At 48.5% G+C, this 15,838-nt stretch overlaps 1 protein-coding gene across 1 annotated transcript in view; it reads right to left on the bottom strand.

The window, feature by feature from the left end:
* Cnn3 (calponin 3) overlaps window positions 1–14,750 on the bottom strand; it is a 31,644-nt gene extending 16,894 nt beyond the window's left edge. The window contains exon 1 of the mRNA XM_034500162.3: window positions 14,594–14,750. Coding sequence (XP_034356053.1) covers window positions 14,594–14,650 — 57 coding nt within the window. The 5' untranslated portion in view covers window positions 14,651–14,750. The remainder of the gene's footprint in view (window positions 1–14,593) is intronic.
* Between the last annotated feature and the right edge of the window lie 1,088 nt (window positions 14,751–15,838).

Genomic DNA, 15,838 nt, shown 5'->3' with positions numbered 1-15,838 from the left:
ACCCCCCAAAAAAAACTCAGGGCAGAACTGAATTAAATAGGAAGGGAGGAGGGTCTGGGAAGGAATACTTAATTGGCTACGCCCTCTGGCCTTCAGGTAACTCATTAATATGGAAATCTCTTGAGGTGGAGGATACCTGTAGTCACACCTGTGGAAGGGCTGGTAGGGCGTTGCCCTAAGTGGCTAAAGGGCACTGATCAATGAAGTTCTTAGACAGCGTGTCAGGAGCCTGGGGTCTGTCTGAGAGTGTGGTGAAATGTATGCTGTCCCTCGCAGGGTCTCCAGCCACTTCTAGCCAGTGCTCTACCAGAAACCAAGCTATTCTTTCACGGTCCCACAAGCCTCTGTCTAGAAAAAATGATCTTTAGATTCTCAGGTGCAGAACACACATACTTAGAAATAGATTTTGATTGTGTGGCCGGAAAAAGAGAGAGAGAGAGAACACACACAAGTATGGAGGCTGGCTTCCCAGAACACACTACATAAGACTCAAAAACTTCAGTTAGTAAGGACAGAAACATCTCACTCAGTGAATAATGATGAATGAAATCCTAGAGGCAGGGTTGGCCCACTTTCTACTCCAAAAACAAGAGTCTCTATTACTGGTAAGAGAGGGTGGCTGTCCTGGAGGGGATGAGGGACTTCCAGTGAGAGTGAGCAAGCACCTGGCAGAATCACATTCAAGAACAGCTAGCTGCCCAGATCTCCTTCCTTGTAGCACGCACTGAAGGAAGTCAAGGTCTTGCATCTTGACTTGTGGCTCAGAACTTCACACACACGGTACAATAGTATGTAGACAGCGACCTTCATCTCTGGGTCACATCAACAGCCTCCAGCCTCACATTTAAAGGTCTGTCTTGTGACTGAGAGACGCCTGCACCTGAGTGCTACTGTGCGCACAGGTGTGCGTCACCTCTCCTTGACCAGCCAAACTAGTAATCTTAGATGGCCGGCTCATGATGCTGTCTGCGGTAGGCCTGGAAGGAGGTCGGTCGGGAGCAGTCACACAGTCTCAGTGCCCTTCTGCTCAGGTAATGAGTGATCCAGAAACCATAAAACTTAAACGGAGAGTCAGAAAGATCTCACTTTGTACAATAAGCAAATTATTCAAGATACATCTGAAACCCTGCCCCAAAGGTCTAGTGCTAACAGTGCTTCCTCCATGAGTTGAGTTAAACTAATGTTCTCTTTGTATAGCAATATAATTATTGTTTGTCTGAATCACAACAGCCTCAGGTGAAACCCAAGGTGGGCATTACTTACAAGTAACAGGTGTGAAAGTAGACGTGAACTATTAAACTGTCTACACTGTTACCAGCTAACTTAACAGAAGCCAAAAATCCATTTGCCAAAGTATTGTCTAGAGTAGTGGTTCTCAATGTTCTCAATGCTGTGACCCTTTAACAGTTCCTCATGTGTGATAAAACCCCAAACATAAAATTACCTCATTGCTACTTCACAACTGTAATTCTGCTACTGTTATGAACCATAATGTAAATAACTGATATGTGACCCCCATAGAGCTCATGACCCACAGGCTGAGAACCACTGGTCTAGATGCCTGTCTACAGAGATGTCTTTTCCTTATCACCAGGTTATCATCCTGACTGAAATTAGAGGTAGAGTTTAGAATCAAATACAGAATATTGGGTCACCATTCCACTGTACCCTGGTTGGACCACATCTATCAAAATACTGTAATCCAGATGCATTCTAACAGAGGACAACAAACTGATGTCAGTCTCTAGAAAGAGCTGAGGGGTAAAAAGATTAAAGAAATAAGATACAGCCAAACACAGTGGCCCATGTTTATATCCCAGCACTTAGAGGCAGGAGGATTACAAGTTGGAACCTAGCCTTTCTCAATGAATGAATGAATGAGTGTTCAATCAATCATACACAGCCTATAGTGAAAAACTGGGCATCCAGGAGACTATACACCCCCTAGGAGGGGCCTGGAAATTTATGAGAGGTCAGCTATAATCTGAACATTAAGTTTAGAGGAGAGAAAGCCAGTTTATTCTGAGGCACATGGCGGTTAGTCTCAGGATAAATACACAGGAGACCCAAGGAAATGGGTCTAAAAGCCAAACAGAAAAACACCTGTTAGTATCAATTAAGCATAAGCAGAAAGTCTACCTGCAGGAAAGCCAGCTGGAGAAGATCATCTCTGATAATGGGCTCCCTTGTCAATTTGAGAGATCTACAGAGATTTTGCTCAAAGAAGGTTCCAGCTGAAGCCCCATTGGATGTCAACAACGCTACTTCTCAAATTTGCACTTTCTCTGTTCCCAGGGTGGGAACACACCTGCATCTTCACAGCACCTGATGCTGTCAGCTCTTCAGGACCGTAGTCACCTCCCAAACCTCTGAGCCTGCACATGGGCAGCGCTGAAGGGGTGTTGGCTCCAGCACCTTCTGCAGCATTGGGATGTGTACTCACTTCAAGTGTGCCTTAGAGGATGGATCTCGAGATCAACTGTGATTCGAGGAAGTCGCAAAAGCTGCATCATAGCCCCAAAAGCAAAGCTCTGGGTGCTCCTTGGTGACTGGGACGTCGGAAGCCCTCCTCCCAGGTGAACTCACCCATGAGTTCCCATTAGTCACATGGTTCCCTAGCTGCTACTGAGCTGGATTAGGACAGGTTGGAGGCAAATACCAGCACTTCAGTCGGCTCTAACTGTGGGACTCGCCTGGGGACCCAGATCTGTTATCTCAGACTGTGAGGGCCTTTATTACAAAACCAGCTACAGATCTTGACCACTAAGCTTTAAAGGCAGGTTACAAGCTTGTGCAAGAGGCACTGCATTCTCCTCTATGAAAATTAGAGGACATAAAGTTTCCACTAAATAACAGGATGGATTTCCTGCCCCCCCCCCCCCCCCCGCGCGTCAAAAAGGCTCCCCTGTGCCTCATGAAATGGCATGGGAAGTGACCTTCAGGGAGTGCCTCAAGCCCTGAGTGGCAGTGTGCTGTTGACATGAACATAGCCAGGTGAAAGTCAGAGGCAAAGTCTCTTCCTGGAGTGCAAATGAGCCGTGTGTGTGTGTGTGTGTGTGTGTGTGTGTGTGTAGAAAATACGCAGCACAGCTTCCCAACCCCACGTTTACAGCCGGAGGAGGCTCCCAACAGAGCGGCTCCACTCAACCGTTTTTAAAAACCATGCCTCCTCTCCAAGGCCTGACACTATTACTGATGCTATGCTGTGCTTACAGCCATGGCTGCCCTTTGAGAGGCCTAACAAGCAGCTGATTGAGACAGACGCAGATACTTTCACCCAACCAATGGACTGAAGTCAGAGACCCCTGTGGTTGAATTCAGGAAACGCTGGAAGAAGCTAAGGAAGAAGGTGACCCCATAGGAAAACCAGCAGTCTCAACTAACCTGGACCTCTGAGATCTCAGACACTGACAGGGAGGGCATAATGTAATGACTGGATTGTAAAAACAAAACAAAGAACTCATGCCTTTTTTTTTTTTTTATTGTCATATATCTCTGTTTCCCCATTTGACTGCATGCAATAACCCCACCTCTCTATTCAACTATATATACCAAACACACTGAGCTTCCAGGCTCCTGAGGTTTCTCCTTCAGAGAGCCTAGTACACTCCATCCCAGCTTTTCTGCATGTGTGTCTATCCTTTCTTCATTCTCACATAGACCCTATGTCTATGTCATAGGTCATGGTCATATGACTATGGGTTCCCAGATCCAAGCTGTGTAAGGACTTGCTAGAGACCCCAAGCCCTTGCTGTCCTGGACTTGCTTTGTAGACCCAGGTTCGCCTTGAACCCAGACATCCACCTGCCCCCTCTGCCTCCCAAATGCTGGGATTAAAGGCATATACCACCACATCCGGCTCTTTTTCTTTAATATGATAATGTAAAAAATAATAAATATGGGAGTTGGGGCCACAAACCTGCATGCCACCATGACCTGCCCAAATGCTTCTGTGGACAGGTTAAACGAAGTTCAAGCTTCTCACTCACCACAGAAAAGAAAGAAGGAAGATGCAGTTTCTTCACAAAACAAAACGAACGCCTTGAACACAGCCTCCCCTTTCCAGCTAGGATCTGATTAGAGTCCAGAACATCCCTATGAACAGTAAAGACAACTCACATTGTATGTGACTGTCACGCAGTTTGAATATACCCAAGAGGAACAAAGCAGTCCTCATGAACCGGAGTGTTGGTCAGTGTTCTTGCCCGAGGACAAAGGTCTCCCAGAGGTGATGTGACAGACACATAGGCACAGAACCCAAAAAGGAAATCTGACTTCCTCTCCCTTCCAGGTCAAGGGCCAGAGGAATGGGAGGAGAGAACATGTCCCCAGACAGCAAAGGGACCCAGCAGGACTCAAAGCTGAGCCAAGCAGCAGAGTGCAGTGTATTCCACACACGGGCCAGACCACCTTCACTCTGTGGCCAATGTTGCCAGTTCAGAAGCTCCAGGCCAGGCCAAGGTGACATCCCATTCCACATAAGAAGAACACTACTGGCTAAAGAGAGTCCACATCACCTCTATGTTTTAGGGTCCTCCATCTTCTTCCCACTTCTGCTAACCCTGAACCCCACTGTCTCCAGCCTCTCTCTCACTAAGCCCTTGGATGAGCACAGGCTCCCATGTTAACCGAAACAAGCAAACCACTGAGCAACCCTGCCGCCGGCCTCAAGCACTGAACTGTGATGTGTCTCTTTTATGTCCAGCCAGCCCTCTTGCTTCCTCTCTGTGCTCCACCTGGCTCAGTCTCTCAAAGGTTAGCATAAGTGCTCAGCAGCCCAATCTAGGCCCGTTTCCAGCCCTCCTCCTGCACGAGACCAGCCTTCCTGGTCCTCTCCTCCTGTGTATCTTGTCAAAGGACCCTGGCCTGCCCTCTCCGGGCTAGCACCTTTCTTCTTTGCCCCTTAACTAAAACTAAAGCAGAGGCCTGGAAACTGCTGGGGTATATGCAGTCTTCTCTCTGCCAAACTTCCTTCCTCTGCTGCAAACAGGAGATCCTTAGTGGCTCTCATATCCCAGAGCAGCTGAGAATCAACAACATTCATGAACACAGCAGAAGCTCCCTAAACGTCCCCCTTCTTCTCCTATACTTTGTTGGCCATTCGCAACAAGCCACTGGGAGACTCTCCACATTCAGCAGCTGTCCCTTTGTATCCACAGGGTATTCCTTCCCCACCACAAATACCAAAATAACCAATGCTCAGGCCCCATGCATAAAATGGCGTTTAAAATAGTACATGCAAGTAATCTCTCACATCCTCCTGTGACTTTTAAAATGTGTAGTACTGGAGATGGCACGCAGGGCCTCCTGCCTGATAATTAGGCACTCTACCAACACATTAAATAAACTCCCAGTCCCCTACTATATATTTAAAATCATCTCTAGATCACTTAAATTGCCTAAGAGAAATGCAAATGCTTTATAAATAGTTGCTATCCTATACTGTTTAGACAACAGACAGCAAAGTCTGTGTACATGTTCAATATGGACACAAACATTTTGGGGGTTACTTTCCATCCCAGGTTGTCTGACAACATGGATGTGAAGTTCACAGCCACAGACGGCTGGCTGCACATCATTACAATGAACTGGCTGATACCATTTGATGGTCATTTAACATGGGATCATTCTGATGCCACCTAAGTATTACTTTGAGAAGAAATTATTACTTATCAAGTAATTTGTAACAGAAGTGTCCTCACCCCTGCTCACTGTTAGGTCCCCAAGCCCAGACGGATGAATAGTGAAACAGAGATTGCAGATGTTGGTGACTCACCATATGATAATGAAGAATTAAAGCACGTGCCCTGAACCTTAGCAAGGCACTCACATAGCTTTGGGTGGTCGGTTATTGCTTATCTGGCTGTATTTCTTTTGAGATTTAGGTATGGATGGTCGAAGAGTAGGTATATCTGTATGTGTGTATGCACCTGTGTACACACAGTGACCAGAGGAAAGAGCATCTGGTGTCCAATCACTTGCCACCAATTCCTTCGAGACAGGGTCTCTCTCTGAACCTGGCCCCAGCATGCTGCAGAGATCCTTCTGCTGGGGTTGTAGTCAGGGATTGTTACGTGGGGACTAAGATCCAGAATTCCAGGCTTCAGGACTGTACAGCAAGCACTTTACCAATGAGCCTCTCTCCAGCCTCTGTTGTCTGCCTTTTCAGGACAGGATCTCATGTAGCCCAGATCAGCCTTGAAACTTATCTGTGTACCACAGATAGCCCTGAATTCCTAATCCTTCATTCTCTACCTTCCAAATACTGGTTTTCAGTTGATAAAAAAGTGACCTTTCCTGGTTTCACACCATTGGATAGAAGTATAAACTGATTTTTTTAAAAAATGAAAACTGTGTATTAGTTAATATACAATATACACACGAGTACTGGGTCCAGATCTACATGCTTTCCCACAGAAGCATCTTTAAATGAACTTTCCCAGCATGGAAGCAGGGAACGAAGTCCGTGCAGCAGACCAGAGGTCAGTCTCCGTGCAGCAGACCAGAGGTCAGTCTCCGGAGCATCTGAGTGACACCGGATGTGAAGAGCCATGGACAGGAGGGTGAGGGATCCAGGATTCGTTCACTACTTTGCTTACAGCTTGGCACCGTTCCCATTCCTCACAATTATTTCATTGATGGAACAAAGATTAAAGAGGCTCTCATTGGCAAGGAAGAAAGCGCAGAGGACGCATCCTAAGACTGAGTGCCAAGCAGGAAATCTAGCCACAGGTCTGCCCCAGGGTCTAAGCCCTTTCTGCTTCCCTTCCTAACCAGGTCATAGCTAGTTCATCTCAAAGCATCAAGAGAAGAAGGTAGGGTATACCTGGACTCCCAGGCCACTGAGGAGATCGGAGGAAAGGAGACTGCTTGGGCCTAGGAATTAAAGAGATTAATCTGGAGAATACAGAAGACCTATCCACCTCCCTGTCCCCCAGTGCCACCGTACCACGCCGACACACCAGAGCCTGCTGCCAGCTAAGAGCTCTGCTTCCAACAGCCTGGGGAATCGGCAGTCTCAAGGGGGCAGTGCCAGCACGGTTCAAAAGTTCACAGAAAGATATTTCGCCAAGATATCTCAGACTGAAAACTATTCTACTGGCTGCTCTGTAAAGTAGCCTCTTGCCATGGGTGTTTTGAATAGTATTAGAAAATCAACTACAGAGAAACGTCTAAAACAGAGTCTCTGGCTACTGAGAAGAAAAAGACTAACAGGATCAAGCCAGGACAGGAAGAAAAAACTAGAGATGAAAATCTAGCTAGCAAGATGCTTGTCTGGGTGTATGTATTTGGCCCAGCGGGCAGCATGAGGACTCATTCCTAATACAGCAGCCACCAGGGAAACAGGGAAAACCCACAGTAAATGCCCAGGCCCACCTCAGGACATCCTGAGGGATGCAGTTTTGCTGCTAAAAGCCATGGACCCCAACAAGCTTATGAGGTCCGTATACAAACAACTATACATGATAGGGCGCGTATAGTAACTGCGGTTGCTGTTCCTTTGGGGGGAGCATGCATATGTGTGGAAGACAAAAGACACCTTGGGGTGTCATTCATCAAGCATCATCTACCCCACCCCCACCCCCAGGAGGGTCTCTCACTGCCCTGAGACTTGCTAAGTAAGCTAAGCTACCTGGCTAGTGAACTCCAGAGGTCTGCCTGTCTCTGCTTCCTCAGTGCTGGGATTACAAGCACAAGCTAACATGCCCAGTTGTTTCCTTTTTCCCATGGGTCTTTGGGATCAAACTTGGGTCCTCAAGGCAAGCACTGATTTATCTCCCCATTCCCACTTTTTAAGACAAGGTCTCTCACGTGGCTCAAGCTGTCCTCAAACTCACCATACAGCCAGGGGTGGCTTTGAACTCTTGATCTTCCTGCCTGCATCTCCCAAGTGCTAGGATTACCACCTCGTGTGACCATGCTGGGTTTACCCAGTGCTATGACTGAACCCGGGGCTTTGTGTAAGCTAGGCAAGCAGCCTACCAGCTGATCTTCGGCCTTTGGCTTGCTGTTGCTTCTTAAGTAGAATCATATGTCTGAACTAACCAACAGTAAGAGAGTTGCTACACATGGTATTAATTTTTTTTTTTCTTGGATTTCCTCCCACATGAAGCAAGAGAGGGAGAAAAGTACAGCAATGAGGCTCATACGCTACCCACTGGTTGAGCCTGGGTGTAAGGAGCAAGGAGGGCTGGGAATTAAAAACAGACAGATCTGAGAGGAAGAGAAAAAAATGGTCTCTTCCTGCTGCATTCTTGCTCCCAGTTCTCTGGCCTCCCCACTGTAGATGCTCCACCCAAGAGGCACGCCCACTCCCTACAGCTTCCCAGTTCCTGCTCAGAAGGAAGATAAGAGAAGCTCTCCCCTTACCTCACAGGGAAACTGGGCCAGAAAGGACCAAAGGTCTTTGGCCCTGGGGGGTGGGGTGGGGTGAGGCATCACCAGGATGCTACAGGAAGTTCTGGACAAAGATCCAGGGCCCATCACATTCCTGATGAAAAGGGTGAAACAGAGGATATTTGTTTGCTCCCCCACTTTCTACCAGAAGCCTTATATACAAATGAAAGCTCAGGTTTTGGAGACAAATACAGCTCAGAAGCCAGAACTGAACCTAAGCGGCCAGTAAAATGCTTGCCTAGTCAGCAAAATGGCCAACATCTGAGCTCTGGGCTCCAAGGCATTATTCTGAACACTTGACATGAGTGATCCTGATCAGAGATTTCTCCCACCAACCGTGTAATGCTCAGGGTTACATCTTCACTGCAAGGGTGAGAGATAAACAGGTTAAGTCACTTGCCCAAAGTCCAGGTCTAGTCTTAAAGAACGGGACTCAAACCCAGGCACCCTTTCTTCACTGATAGCTTCATCACTCACTGACAGGACCAGAGATGATAGTACCAGGAGGCCTTTCAGTGCTCAGAAATTCATTTATTGAATTTGCAAAATATATTTATATTTTACCATAAGTGTAAGTCCCCACAAACAACCTGGATGTACTCCCCCTTCCCAGAAATACTTACCCAAAAAATTTGAGGATACAGGAAGACAGGCACTAACAGTTAAAAGCCCACGTATGGCTGAGCTTAGAGCCAGAGAGAACCAACTCACACAGTATATGGCTAAAGTCAAGAACATGGGACCTGCCCAGCAGTGAGGACAAGCCACAAACTCTCCCTGAAAAGGAAGTTAAGATGGATACAATGATGGAGAAACAAAACCCAAAACCATCCAATTGTGCTTTAAAAGAGAAAAATATAGTTACAAATAATATTATCACACAGACACAGACACACACACATACACACACACACACACACACACACGTACTGTTCAGCCTATTTTTGAAACCTAAAACTGCAGGTAGCAGCTGACAATATATTTCCCAGACTGTGAAAGGCCACAGGATAGCAAGCATGATAATTAAGTGTTCAGAGTAGGTGTGGTACCTACCTCTCCTCTTCTTGAGAAGTGTATCTTCTTTATGTTTTGGTCAAGATAAAGGGATAGGAGTGAAGAAACAAAAACAAACCGCAGACAAACCGCAACAATTAGTCCCCAACCAGCAGCAAAGACCCTGCCCTGGCTGGATAGCCAGTGTGTCCCATCTCTGGTAGCACTGGAGGTAGCATTAGAGGTGGCCTGTCAGTGGGGACCTGTCAGAGGGGCCCTCCACCATTTCCCTCTAAGTGAGAGTTCAAGAAAGAGTTTCCCATAGGAGATGATCCCCAAGTCAGCAGCAAAGATAAAATTATTTTAATGGTTAAGTTTTCTGTGTATACACAGAACATGTGCTTTACAAAACAAGAAAGGCCAGGATGAGGACACACTTCTTTATGAAGTCCCAGCCCTCGAGAGGCAGAGGCAGGTGGATCTCAGTGAGTTCCAGGCAACCTAGTCTACACAAAGGCAGTTTTAGGTCTATATAGTCAGACCCTGTCAACAAACTAACATAACAAAAACATCTAAGCCCTTCAAAAACATCAGACCTGCACAACAGCATTCTCTTACAGGAGAGACTCAGAGGGGCTGATTTCCAGCTGTTAGGGACAGCAAAATCTATTCCTGATACATTCATTAATTTGATAAATATTTACCACAACTTGCAAGATGTTTCAATTTTTTTTTAAATTTTTGTTTGGTTTGGTTTTTTTCAAGTCAGGGTTTCTCTGTATAGCCTTGGCTGTCTGGAACTAGCTCGGTAGACAGACCAGCCTCCAACTCACAGGGATCCTCCTGTCTCTACCTTCTGAGTGCTGGGATCAAAGGCATGAGCCACCACCTCTCAGCTTTCATTTATGAGATTTTTATTTAGTTTCACAGCAACTTTAAATATTATCCTTCAAAAACACCTAATACAGACCTTGAGATCCATCCCTGAATAAGACCCAGATCTTAATCTCTGACGGAAAGAAACATACGATAACAAGTTTTTTTATGAAAAATTAATTTTAATTTCATTACTTTAAGGGAAAAAAGGTAATCCCAGCTACACATTTTTTACTGTGATTCTGGTGTGCCAGTGTAAGTGGCTTGTATTATCATTTTTTTTCCGTTTTTGATTTATTGAGACAGGGTCTCAAACTACACAGCCATAGCTGCCCACAAACTCACAGAAGCCCACCTCTCGATGCCTCTTGGGTGCTGGGATTAAAGACGTGACAGTTTATGCTAGAGACACCTGGGAGCTACTCTGATCCAGACCACCCTGAAAAGCAGTTGTTTGTTCAAAAGGCATAGGACAGACAGCTGCAAGCAAGGATGTCATGGGTCCCAGTCCTCATTTTACTGTATGACTGTTCAGCTTACTTTTAAGTGACTTAAAAATTTAGGAGTGAGTGTTCCAAAGTGGCTTTTAGCTGTTTGGGAATACCACTGGGTGATCATGAAGATTCATTCTTCAAGTAGCTGGTCTGCTGAAGCCAGGCTTTCCAGTGGGAACAGAAGGCAGTGAGGAGAACACACATTCCGATCTCACGTTCCAATCTCATTCTTTCTTAACACTCAGCCTCCACCAAGAAAGCACAAGGAGGTAAAACCACTGGGGGCACCACGCCCTTCCAATCCAGCAGCTGGTTTCAGCCACTACCCAGAGAGCTATAGGGTCCAAGGCATCTGCCTCAGGACAGCTTTCCTGGCTCGTACACTTTGTTTAGACCCAACCGTCAGTAAATGTTGCCCTTCCTTAGAGGATCAGTTGGTTTTATTTGTTTTCGGTTTCTTTTGGTTCCCTTCTAATCCCCACAGAGCCTGTTTAACCAGGACAGTATCACTTATGAAAGAATCCATCCTCTCTCAGGAGTCCTTCTACTTCCAGGGGCCATTTGGATTCCATGTAGATTTCTGGCACTGGTCCTTTTACTGTTTCTTTCTTTTGCTGTTATTTAAAGACAGGCCAGATATGGTGTGCGCATGTCTGTAATCCCAGCTCTCAACTGGGAGGCTGAGGCAGGAACAGGAAGGAGTTCAGGATCATTCTTGGCAAGCGAATTCAAGATCAGCCTTAACTCCACAGACACCCGGTCTCAAAAAAGCAAAGCAGAAACAGTGTGTTCACAACGAAGACTGGAGATTTTTTTTTTAATCCAGATTTCCGTATTTTCTTGCTGCCCCTCCCCCCCTTAAAGAAGTTTGTACGTTTCTGCTATGTATTGACATCTCACCAAATAAATGTTATTTTCAAAGATGTTGCCCAGGAATTTTACGGATTTAGGATCAAGGACTCCTTCAACCCATCCGTGGACTGCTTTCACCAATGAAGTATAAGCTCAAGGCTTTGTGATACAAAGTGACTACTTAAGAGGGCAGGACAGACACAGACGACTCATGAAAGAAAACAGCCTGCAAGCCCCTCTGACTAAGAGCTGACACTCACAAGACAGTCACTGACCAACAATACAAGCAGACTCTCCTCCAAGACAAAGTATTTCGGGGATGATAATATTCCTTCCATTTTGTTAATCCGGACTCCAACAGACAGCTCACATTATCGGAAGCAGGAACTGGCCAAGGGGGATCTAGAATTTACATCTGCTGAAGTCTTCACTCCACACTACCTCCAATTAGGGGGACTGGAGCTTCAGTTAAATTCCTAAGAGTATGGGTTAATCTTATTGACAACAAGGTGGGTTAGACCCCCCAGGACCCACCTGATGGCTCAAGTCATCAACCCCATTCCAGGGGATGCAAAGCCCTCTTCTGGCCTTCATATGCACTGTAAGCACATGGTACACATACACACATGCAAACAAAACACCCATACACACAAAATGATAAAACAAAATTCTGATGTAGTCAAGTCATAAATTATACATGGAAAAAAAGCAGGCGTGACTGTAAAGACGCACTGTTAAACTCGTGTTTCCTAAATGTCTGCTCTTCTTGTCCAACACCCTTGGCCAAAAACCAACATCTCATTCAAGCATGCAGATTTGGTTTCGGAGCCCAGAACAGATGATAAATATCATTACAGGAATAATTACAATGTCAAGTAGTAACAGGTGGATGACAGGATGGGCAGGGGCAGACAACGGGTCCTGGGGTTGAACATATCTAAGTACTTAACTAAGACACTTGTTGAAATTCTTAGAATACTCCAAGTTTCTTCTGTGGCCTTGGGTCAGTCACACCCTGATCAGAAATGGGTGCTGGAATCCCGGTGGTGCTCCCACCTCATAGGGCACCTCTTCTGGGGAGATCAAAAGGATTTTTATGAAAAGGTCCTGGGTGACAGCCCTACATAAATGAATGGGGGTGTTTTGTTCTTTTAAATGGGTTTGGTGTTTAATTCCTACAGCCTTTACAACATTCCAAAGTTTCTTTAAAAACTGAGGATTTACTGTTTCCAACTCTCACAGTACCAATGATCCAGCCTGAGCGTCTGCATTTCCTGGAGTTGTTGGCTCAATGAGAACTCCAAGATGAGAAAGCTATTACTCTAGTCAGCAAAAAGGAAGCCAGCTTGGATACCAAGAACCAGGAAAAGTCAAGTCACTTGTAGGGCTGCCAAACTCACCAGTCCCTCATCTACAATGCAAAGGTAAAGAGACTCAGTGGGCGCCAGAATCCCAGAGGGAATGGCAAATCACGCGCCAAGCGGCACCAGGGCACTAACCACCCAGTTCTCAAACGCCAACGCCCTCGACTTCCTAAAGCTAGGGCTATAAACTTGGAAGGACCGCTATTTTTCAACGAAGTTTTCAGTTGTTGAGTGCTGTCGTCCAAACAAACTTTTCTGCCTCTTTAGGAAAACTTTTATACGGACAGAATATTTGAAAAGGTTAAAACTCCCCAAAGATTACAATTTTTTGAACACAGAATAAAATTAGCCCCTTGCTTCAAAGACTGTTTAGAATCTTCTAGATGAACTACAAAGGGGTGCGCTAGATACAACAGCGGGAAAGAATAAACCACTCTCGCTTGGGTCTGACAACGGTGCGCTTCATTACTTCTATGTAATCCCTTCACACCCCAGATACCCCCAACTCCAGGGGTGTTCTCTGCTCTGATGATGCCAAAGTATTCTACCGGAGGTGGGACAGCGTGGTGACAATCCTGACATGCTTCGGCTCCCGGGAAGTTAATGGGAATTAAACCACAGCAGCCCTCCTTTGTGGCGCTTTGGCCGGAACAGCAAAAGGGAGACAATGAGCGGTCTGTGCGCAGTTCCACGCCGATTGGCTGGTCACCCCCACTCCCCGAAACCCCTGATGTCATGGACTTGGAATGCAGGCAGGGAGGAAGGAAGGAGAGGATTTGGGGAGGGGGACGCCTCTCATCTCTTTCCCAGGCCAAAACTCTGAAAGATAAACCCTGATGCATTCTTGAGATGCGCACACGGCAAAGCAGCGTAACCAGACTCCAATCACTCCAAAATTGCAACCCGCCACAGCAAATAAACCCCGAACAAAAGCGACCCTGCCGAGGTATCGTGACAATTCAACGCGCTGCAAACTTCTCAGGATTGCATTTCTAAATCTCCCATCTACTGCTGACCCGGCTCGCAGGCTGCGCGTTCAGGCTTTGTCTGGATTTCCCGCACCAGCGGCGATTGCATCAAGGAACCACCGACCGGCTTCCTTTCCGCCCGCGGGTCCCAGGGGTCGGCGGGACACTCAGCGTCCCCTCCCATGGAGGAGGAAAGGAACAATGAGGGGCCCGGTTTGGCCACGTAACCGCCCAACTTCGCTTGTGGGAGGAGGGGGCCAGGATGGGATGGGAGGAGAGGAGAGGAGAGGAGACGCAGGGTCCCAAGGCAACCCCGGCCCAGGCGGATGGCGGGGGCGGCAACTCCGGGAGACCAGACCGCGAGGCAGGGCCCCGCCTAAGGGCCACAGGCCACTCAGGAGCGCCCCCTTCCCGGAGGGGCGCACCCTACAGCCTTCGAGCGGGCCCCGCGGCGCTGCCGGACTCCAGGCGTCCGGGAACCCACCGCCCGCCGGGGCCGCGGCGCGGGAACAAAGCCAGGACCAGAGCATGCGAGCCGGATCCGCAAGCCAGGGAGCATCTATCTCTCCCGCAGCCTCGACGTCTCTCCGCGGCGGCTCGCAGCCCTCCCCCTCGCCGCCGCAGACCCCCAGCCCGCCCGCGCGCGTACCTTGTTCTTGACTTCGGCGGAGAGCCCGTAGGAAGGGCCCTTGTTGAAGTGGGTCATGGCTGTTCGGACGACGGGAAGGGGTTGCGCTCAGACTCTGGGGGTCAGTCACCCTCGGTGTCCCTGCTCTTAGTCCCAGCGACCGCCGCGCGGGTGATGCACGAGCTCGCTCCTCTGCGCGGCGCCGGAGAAGCCGGAACGCAGCAGACGGACGAGGATGATGCTCCGAGGTTCGCTCGGACTCGAGTCCCGCGGAGGCTCCGGGTCGCTCTGGAGTGGGACCGGTTGCCCAGCTCGCTGCCCGCTCCACCGCTCCGCACGCTCTGCCCCCAGCCTGGTTCCCCCCCACCCCCGGGCCTCCAGGGATTGGCCGGCGAGCCCGACCAATGAAGCGCCGCCTCCTCCCCCTCGCCTGCTCCGGGGCTTCCCGACCAATGGCAGCGCGGCGGGCACGGCGCTCCCTCCCGCGGGTCCCGGCCCCCGGCCACGCCCTCACGCCACCGAGGACCTCGGCGCCCCTCCTCCCGGCTGGTCAGAGGGCTGCGGCCGCCCCGCCCCGGCGCCTAGGGGCTTCCCAGCCGTCTTGGTTCTCATCAACACCCAGGCATCCATGGGGCTCCGACGGTGGAGGGGACAGAAAGCTCCCCAAGCTGGCCCGCCGCTGACCGGCCACTCCATCCGTCTCCTCCCGGGCTACAGCGCACCCAGATGTTGCGCTAGAAACCCCGGGAGCAGCCTCCGAGCCCACGTGCCAGGCCTGGGGAGGCCTGCATGGACACTTGCCAGGTCTCCCTCCCCACGCAGCTGCCGCACCTGTGGGTCTGACCTCTGCCTGGGTCACCGCTCTTTGCCAAAAATCCTGCTCGTTCTGTCTAAACTTTGAACGCCGAGCGAAAGAAATTGGGAAAGTGCTGTGGCAAAGCCTGGGGCGGCGGCAGCTTTTCAGGTCTTTTTCTGGATTCACACCAGTTGCCCTCTGCAAACATCTTCACCAGGGGTTCAGCCAGCCCAAAAGTCTAGGTGAATCGTTTGTTTTTAATTAGAGGACTGCCTTGACTGAGAAGTCTACCTGCTTTTGTTTGTTTTTTAATCAGGAATCTCTTTGAATCAGCACTTTGTATTCTTGCCCGTCCCTTTCCCTCTGATCTCAAAGGCAAACTGATAGAGGAAAGGTAAGAACAGAGCCTTGTCCCCTGCCGGTGTTCCTGGCACTACGCTGGACTGTATGTCTTTGAAAGGTTAGTTGGA

This window comes from Arvicanthis niloticus, chromosome 4, assembly GCF_011762505.2.
Source record: "Arvicanthis niloticus isolate mArvNil1 chromosome 4, mArvNil1.pat.X, whole genome shotgun sequence".
NCBI classification, from domain to species: Eukaryota; Metazoa; Chordata; class Mammalia; order Rodentia; family Muridae; genus Arvicanthis; species Arvicanthis niloticus.
The sequence above is the reverse complement of the archived record's forward strand: the minus strand, read 5'-3'. Positions and strand labels throughout refer to the sequence as shown.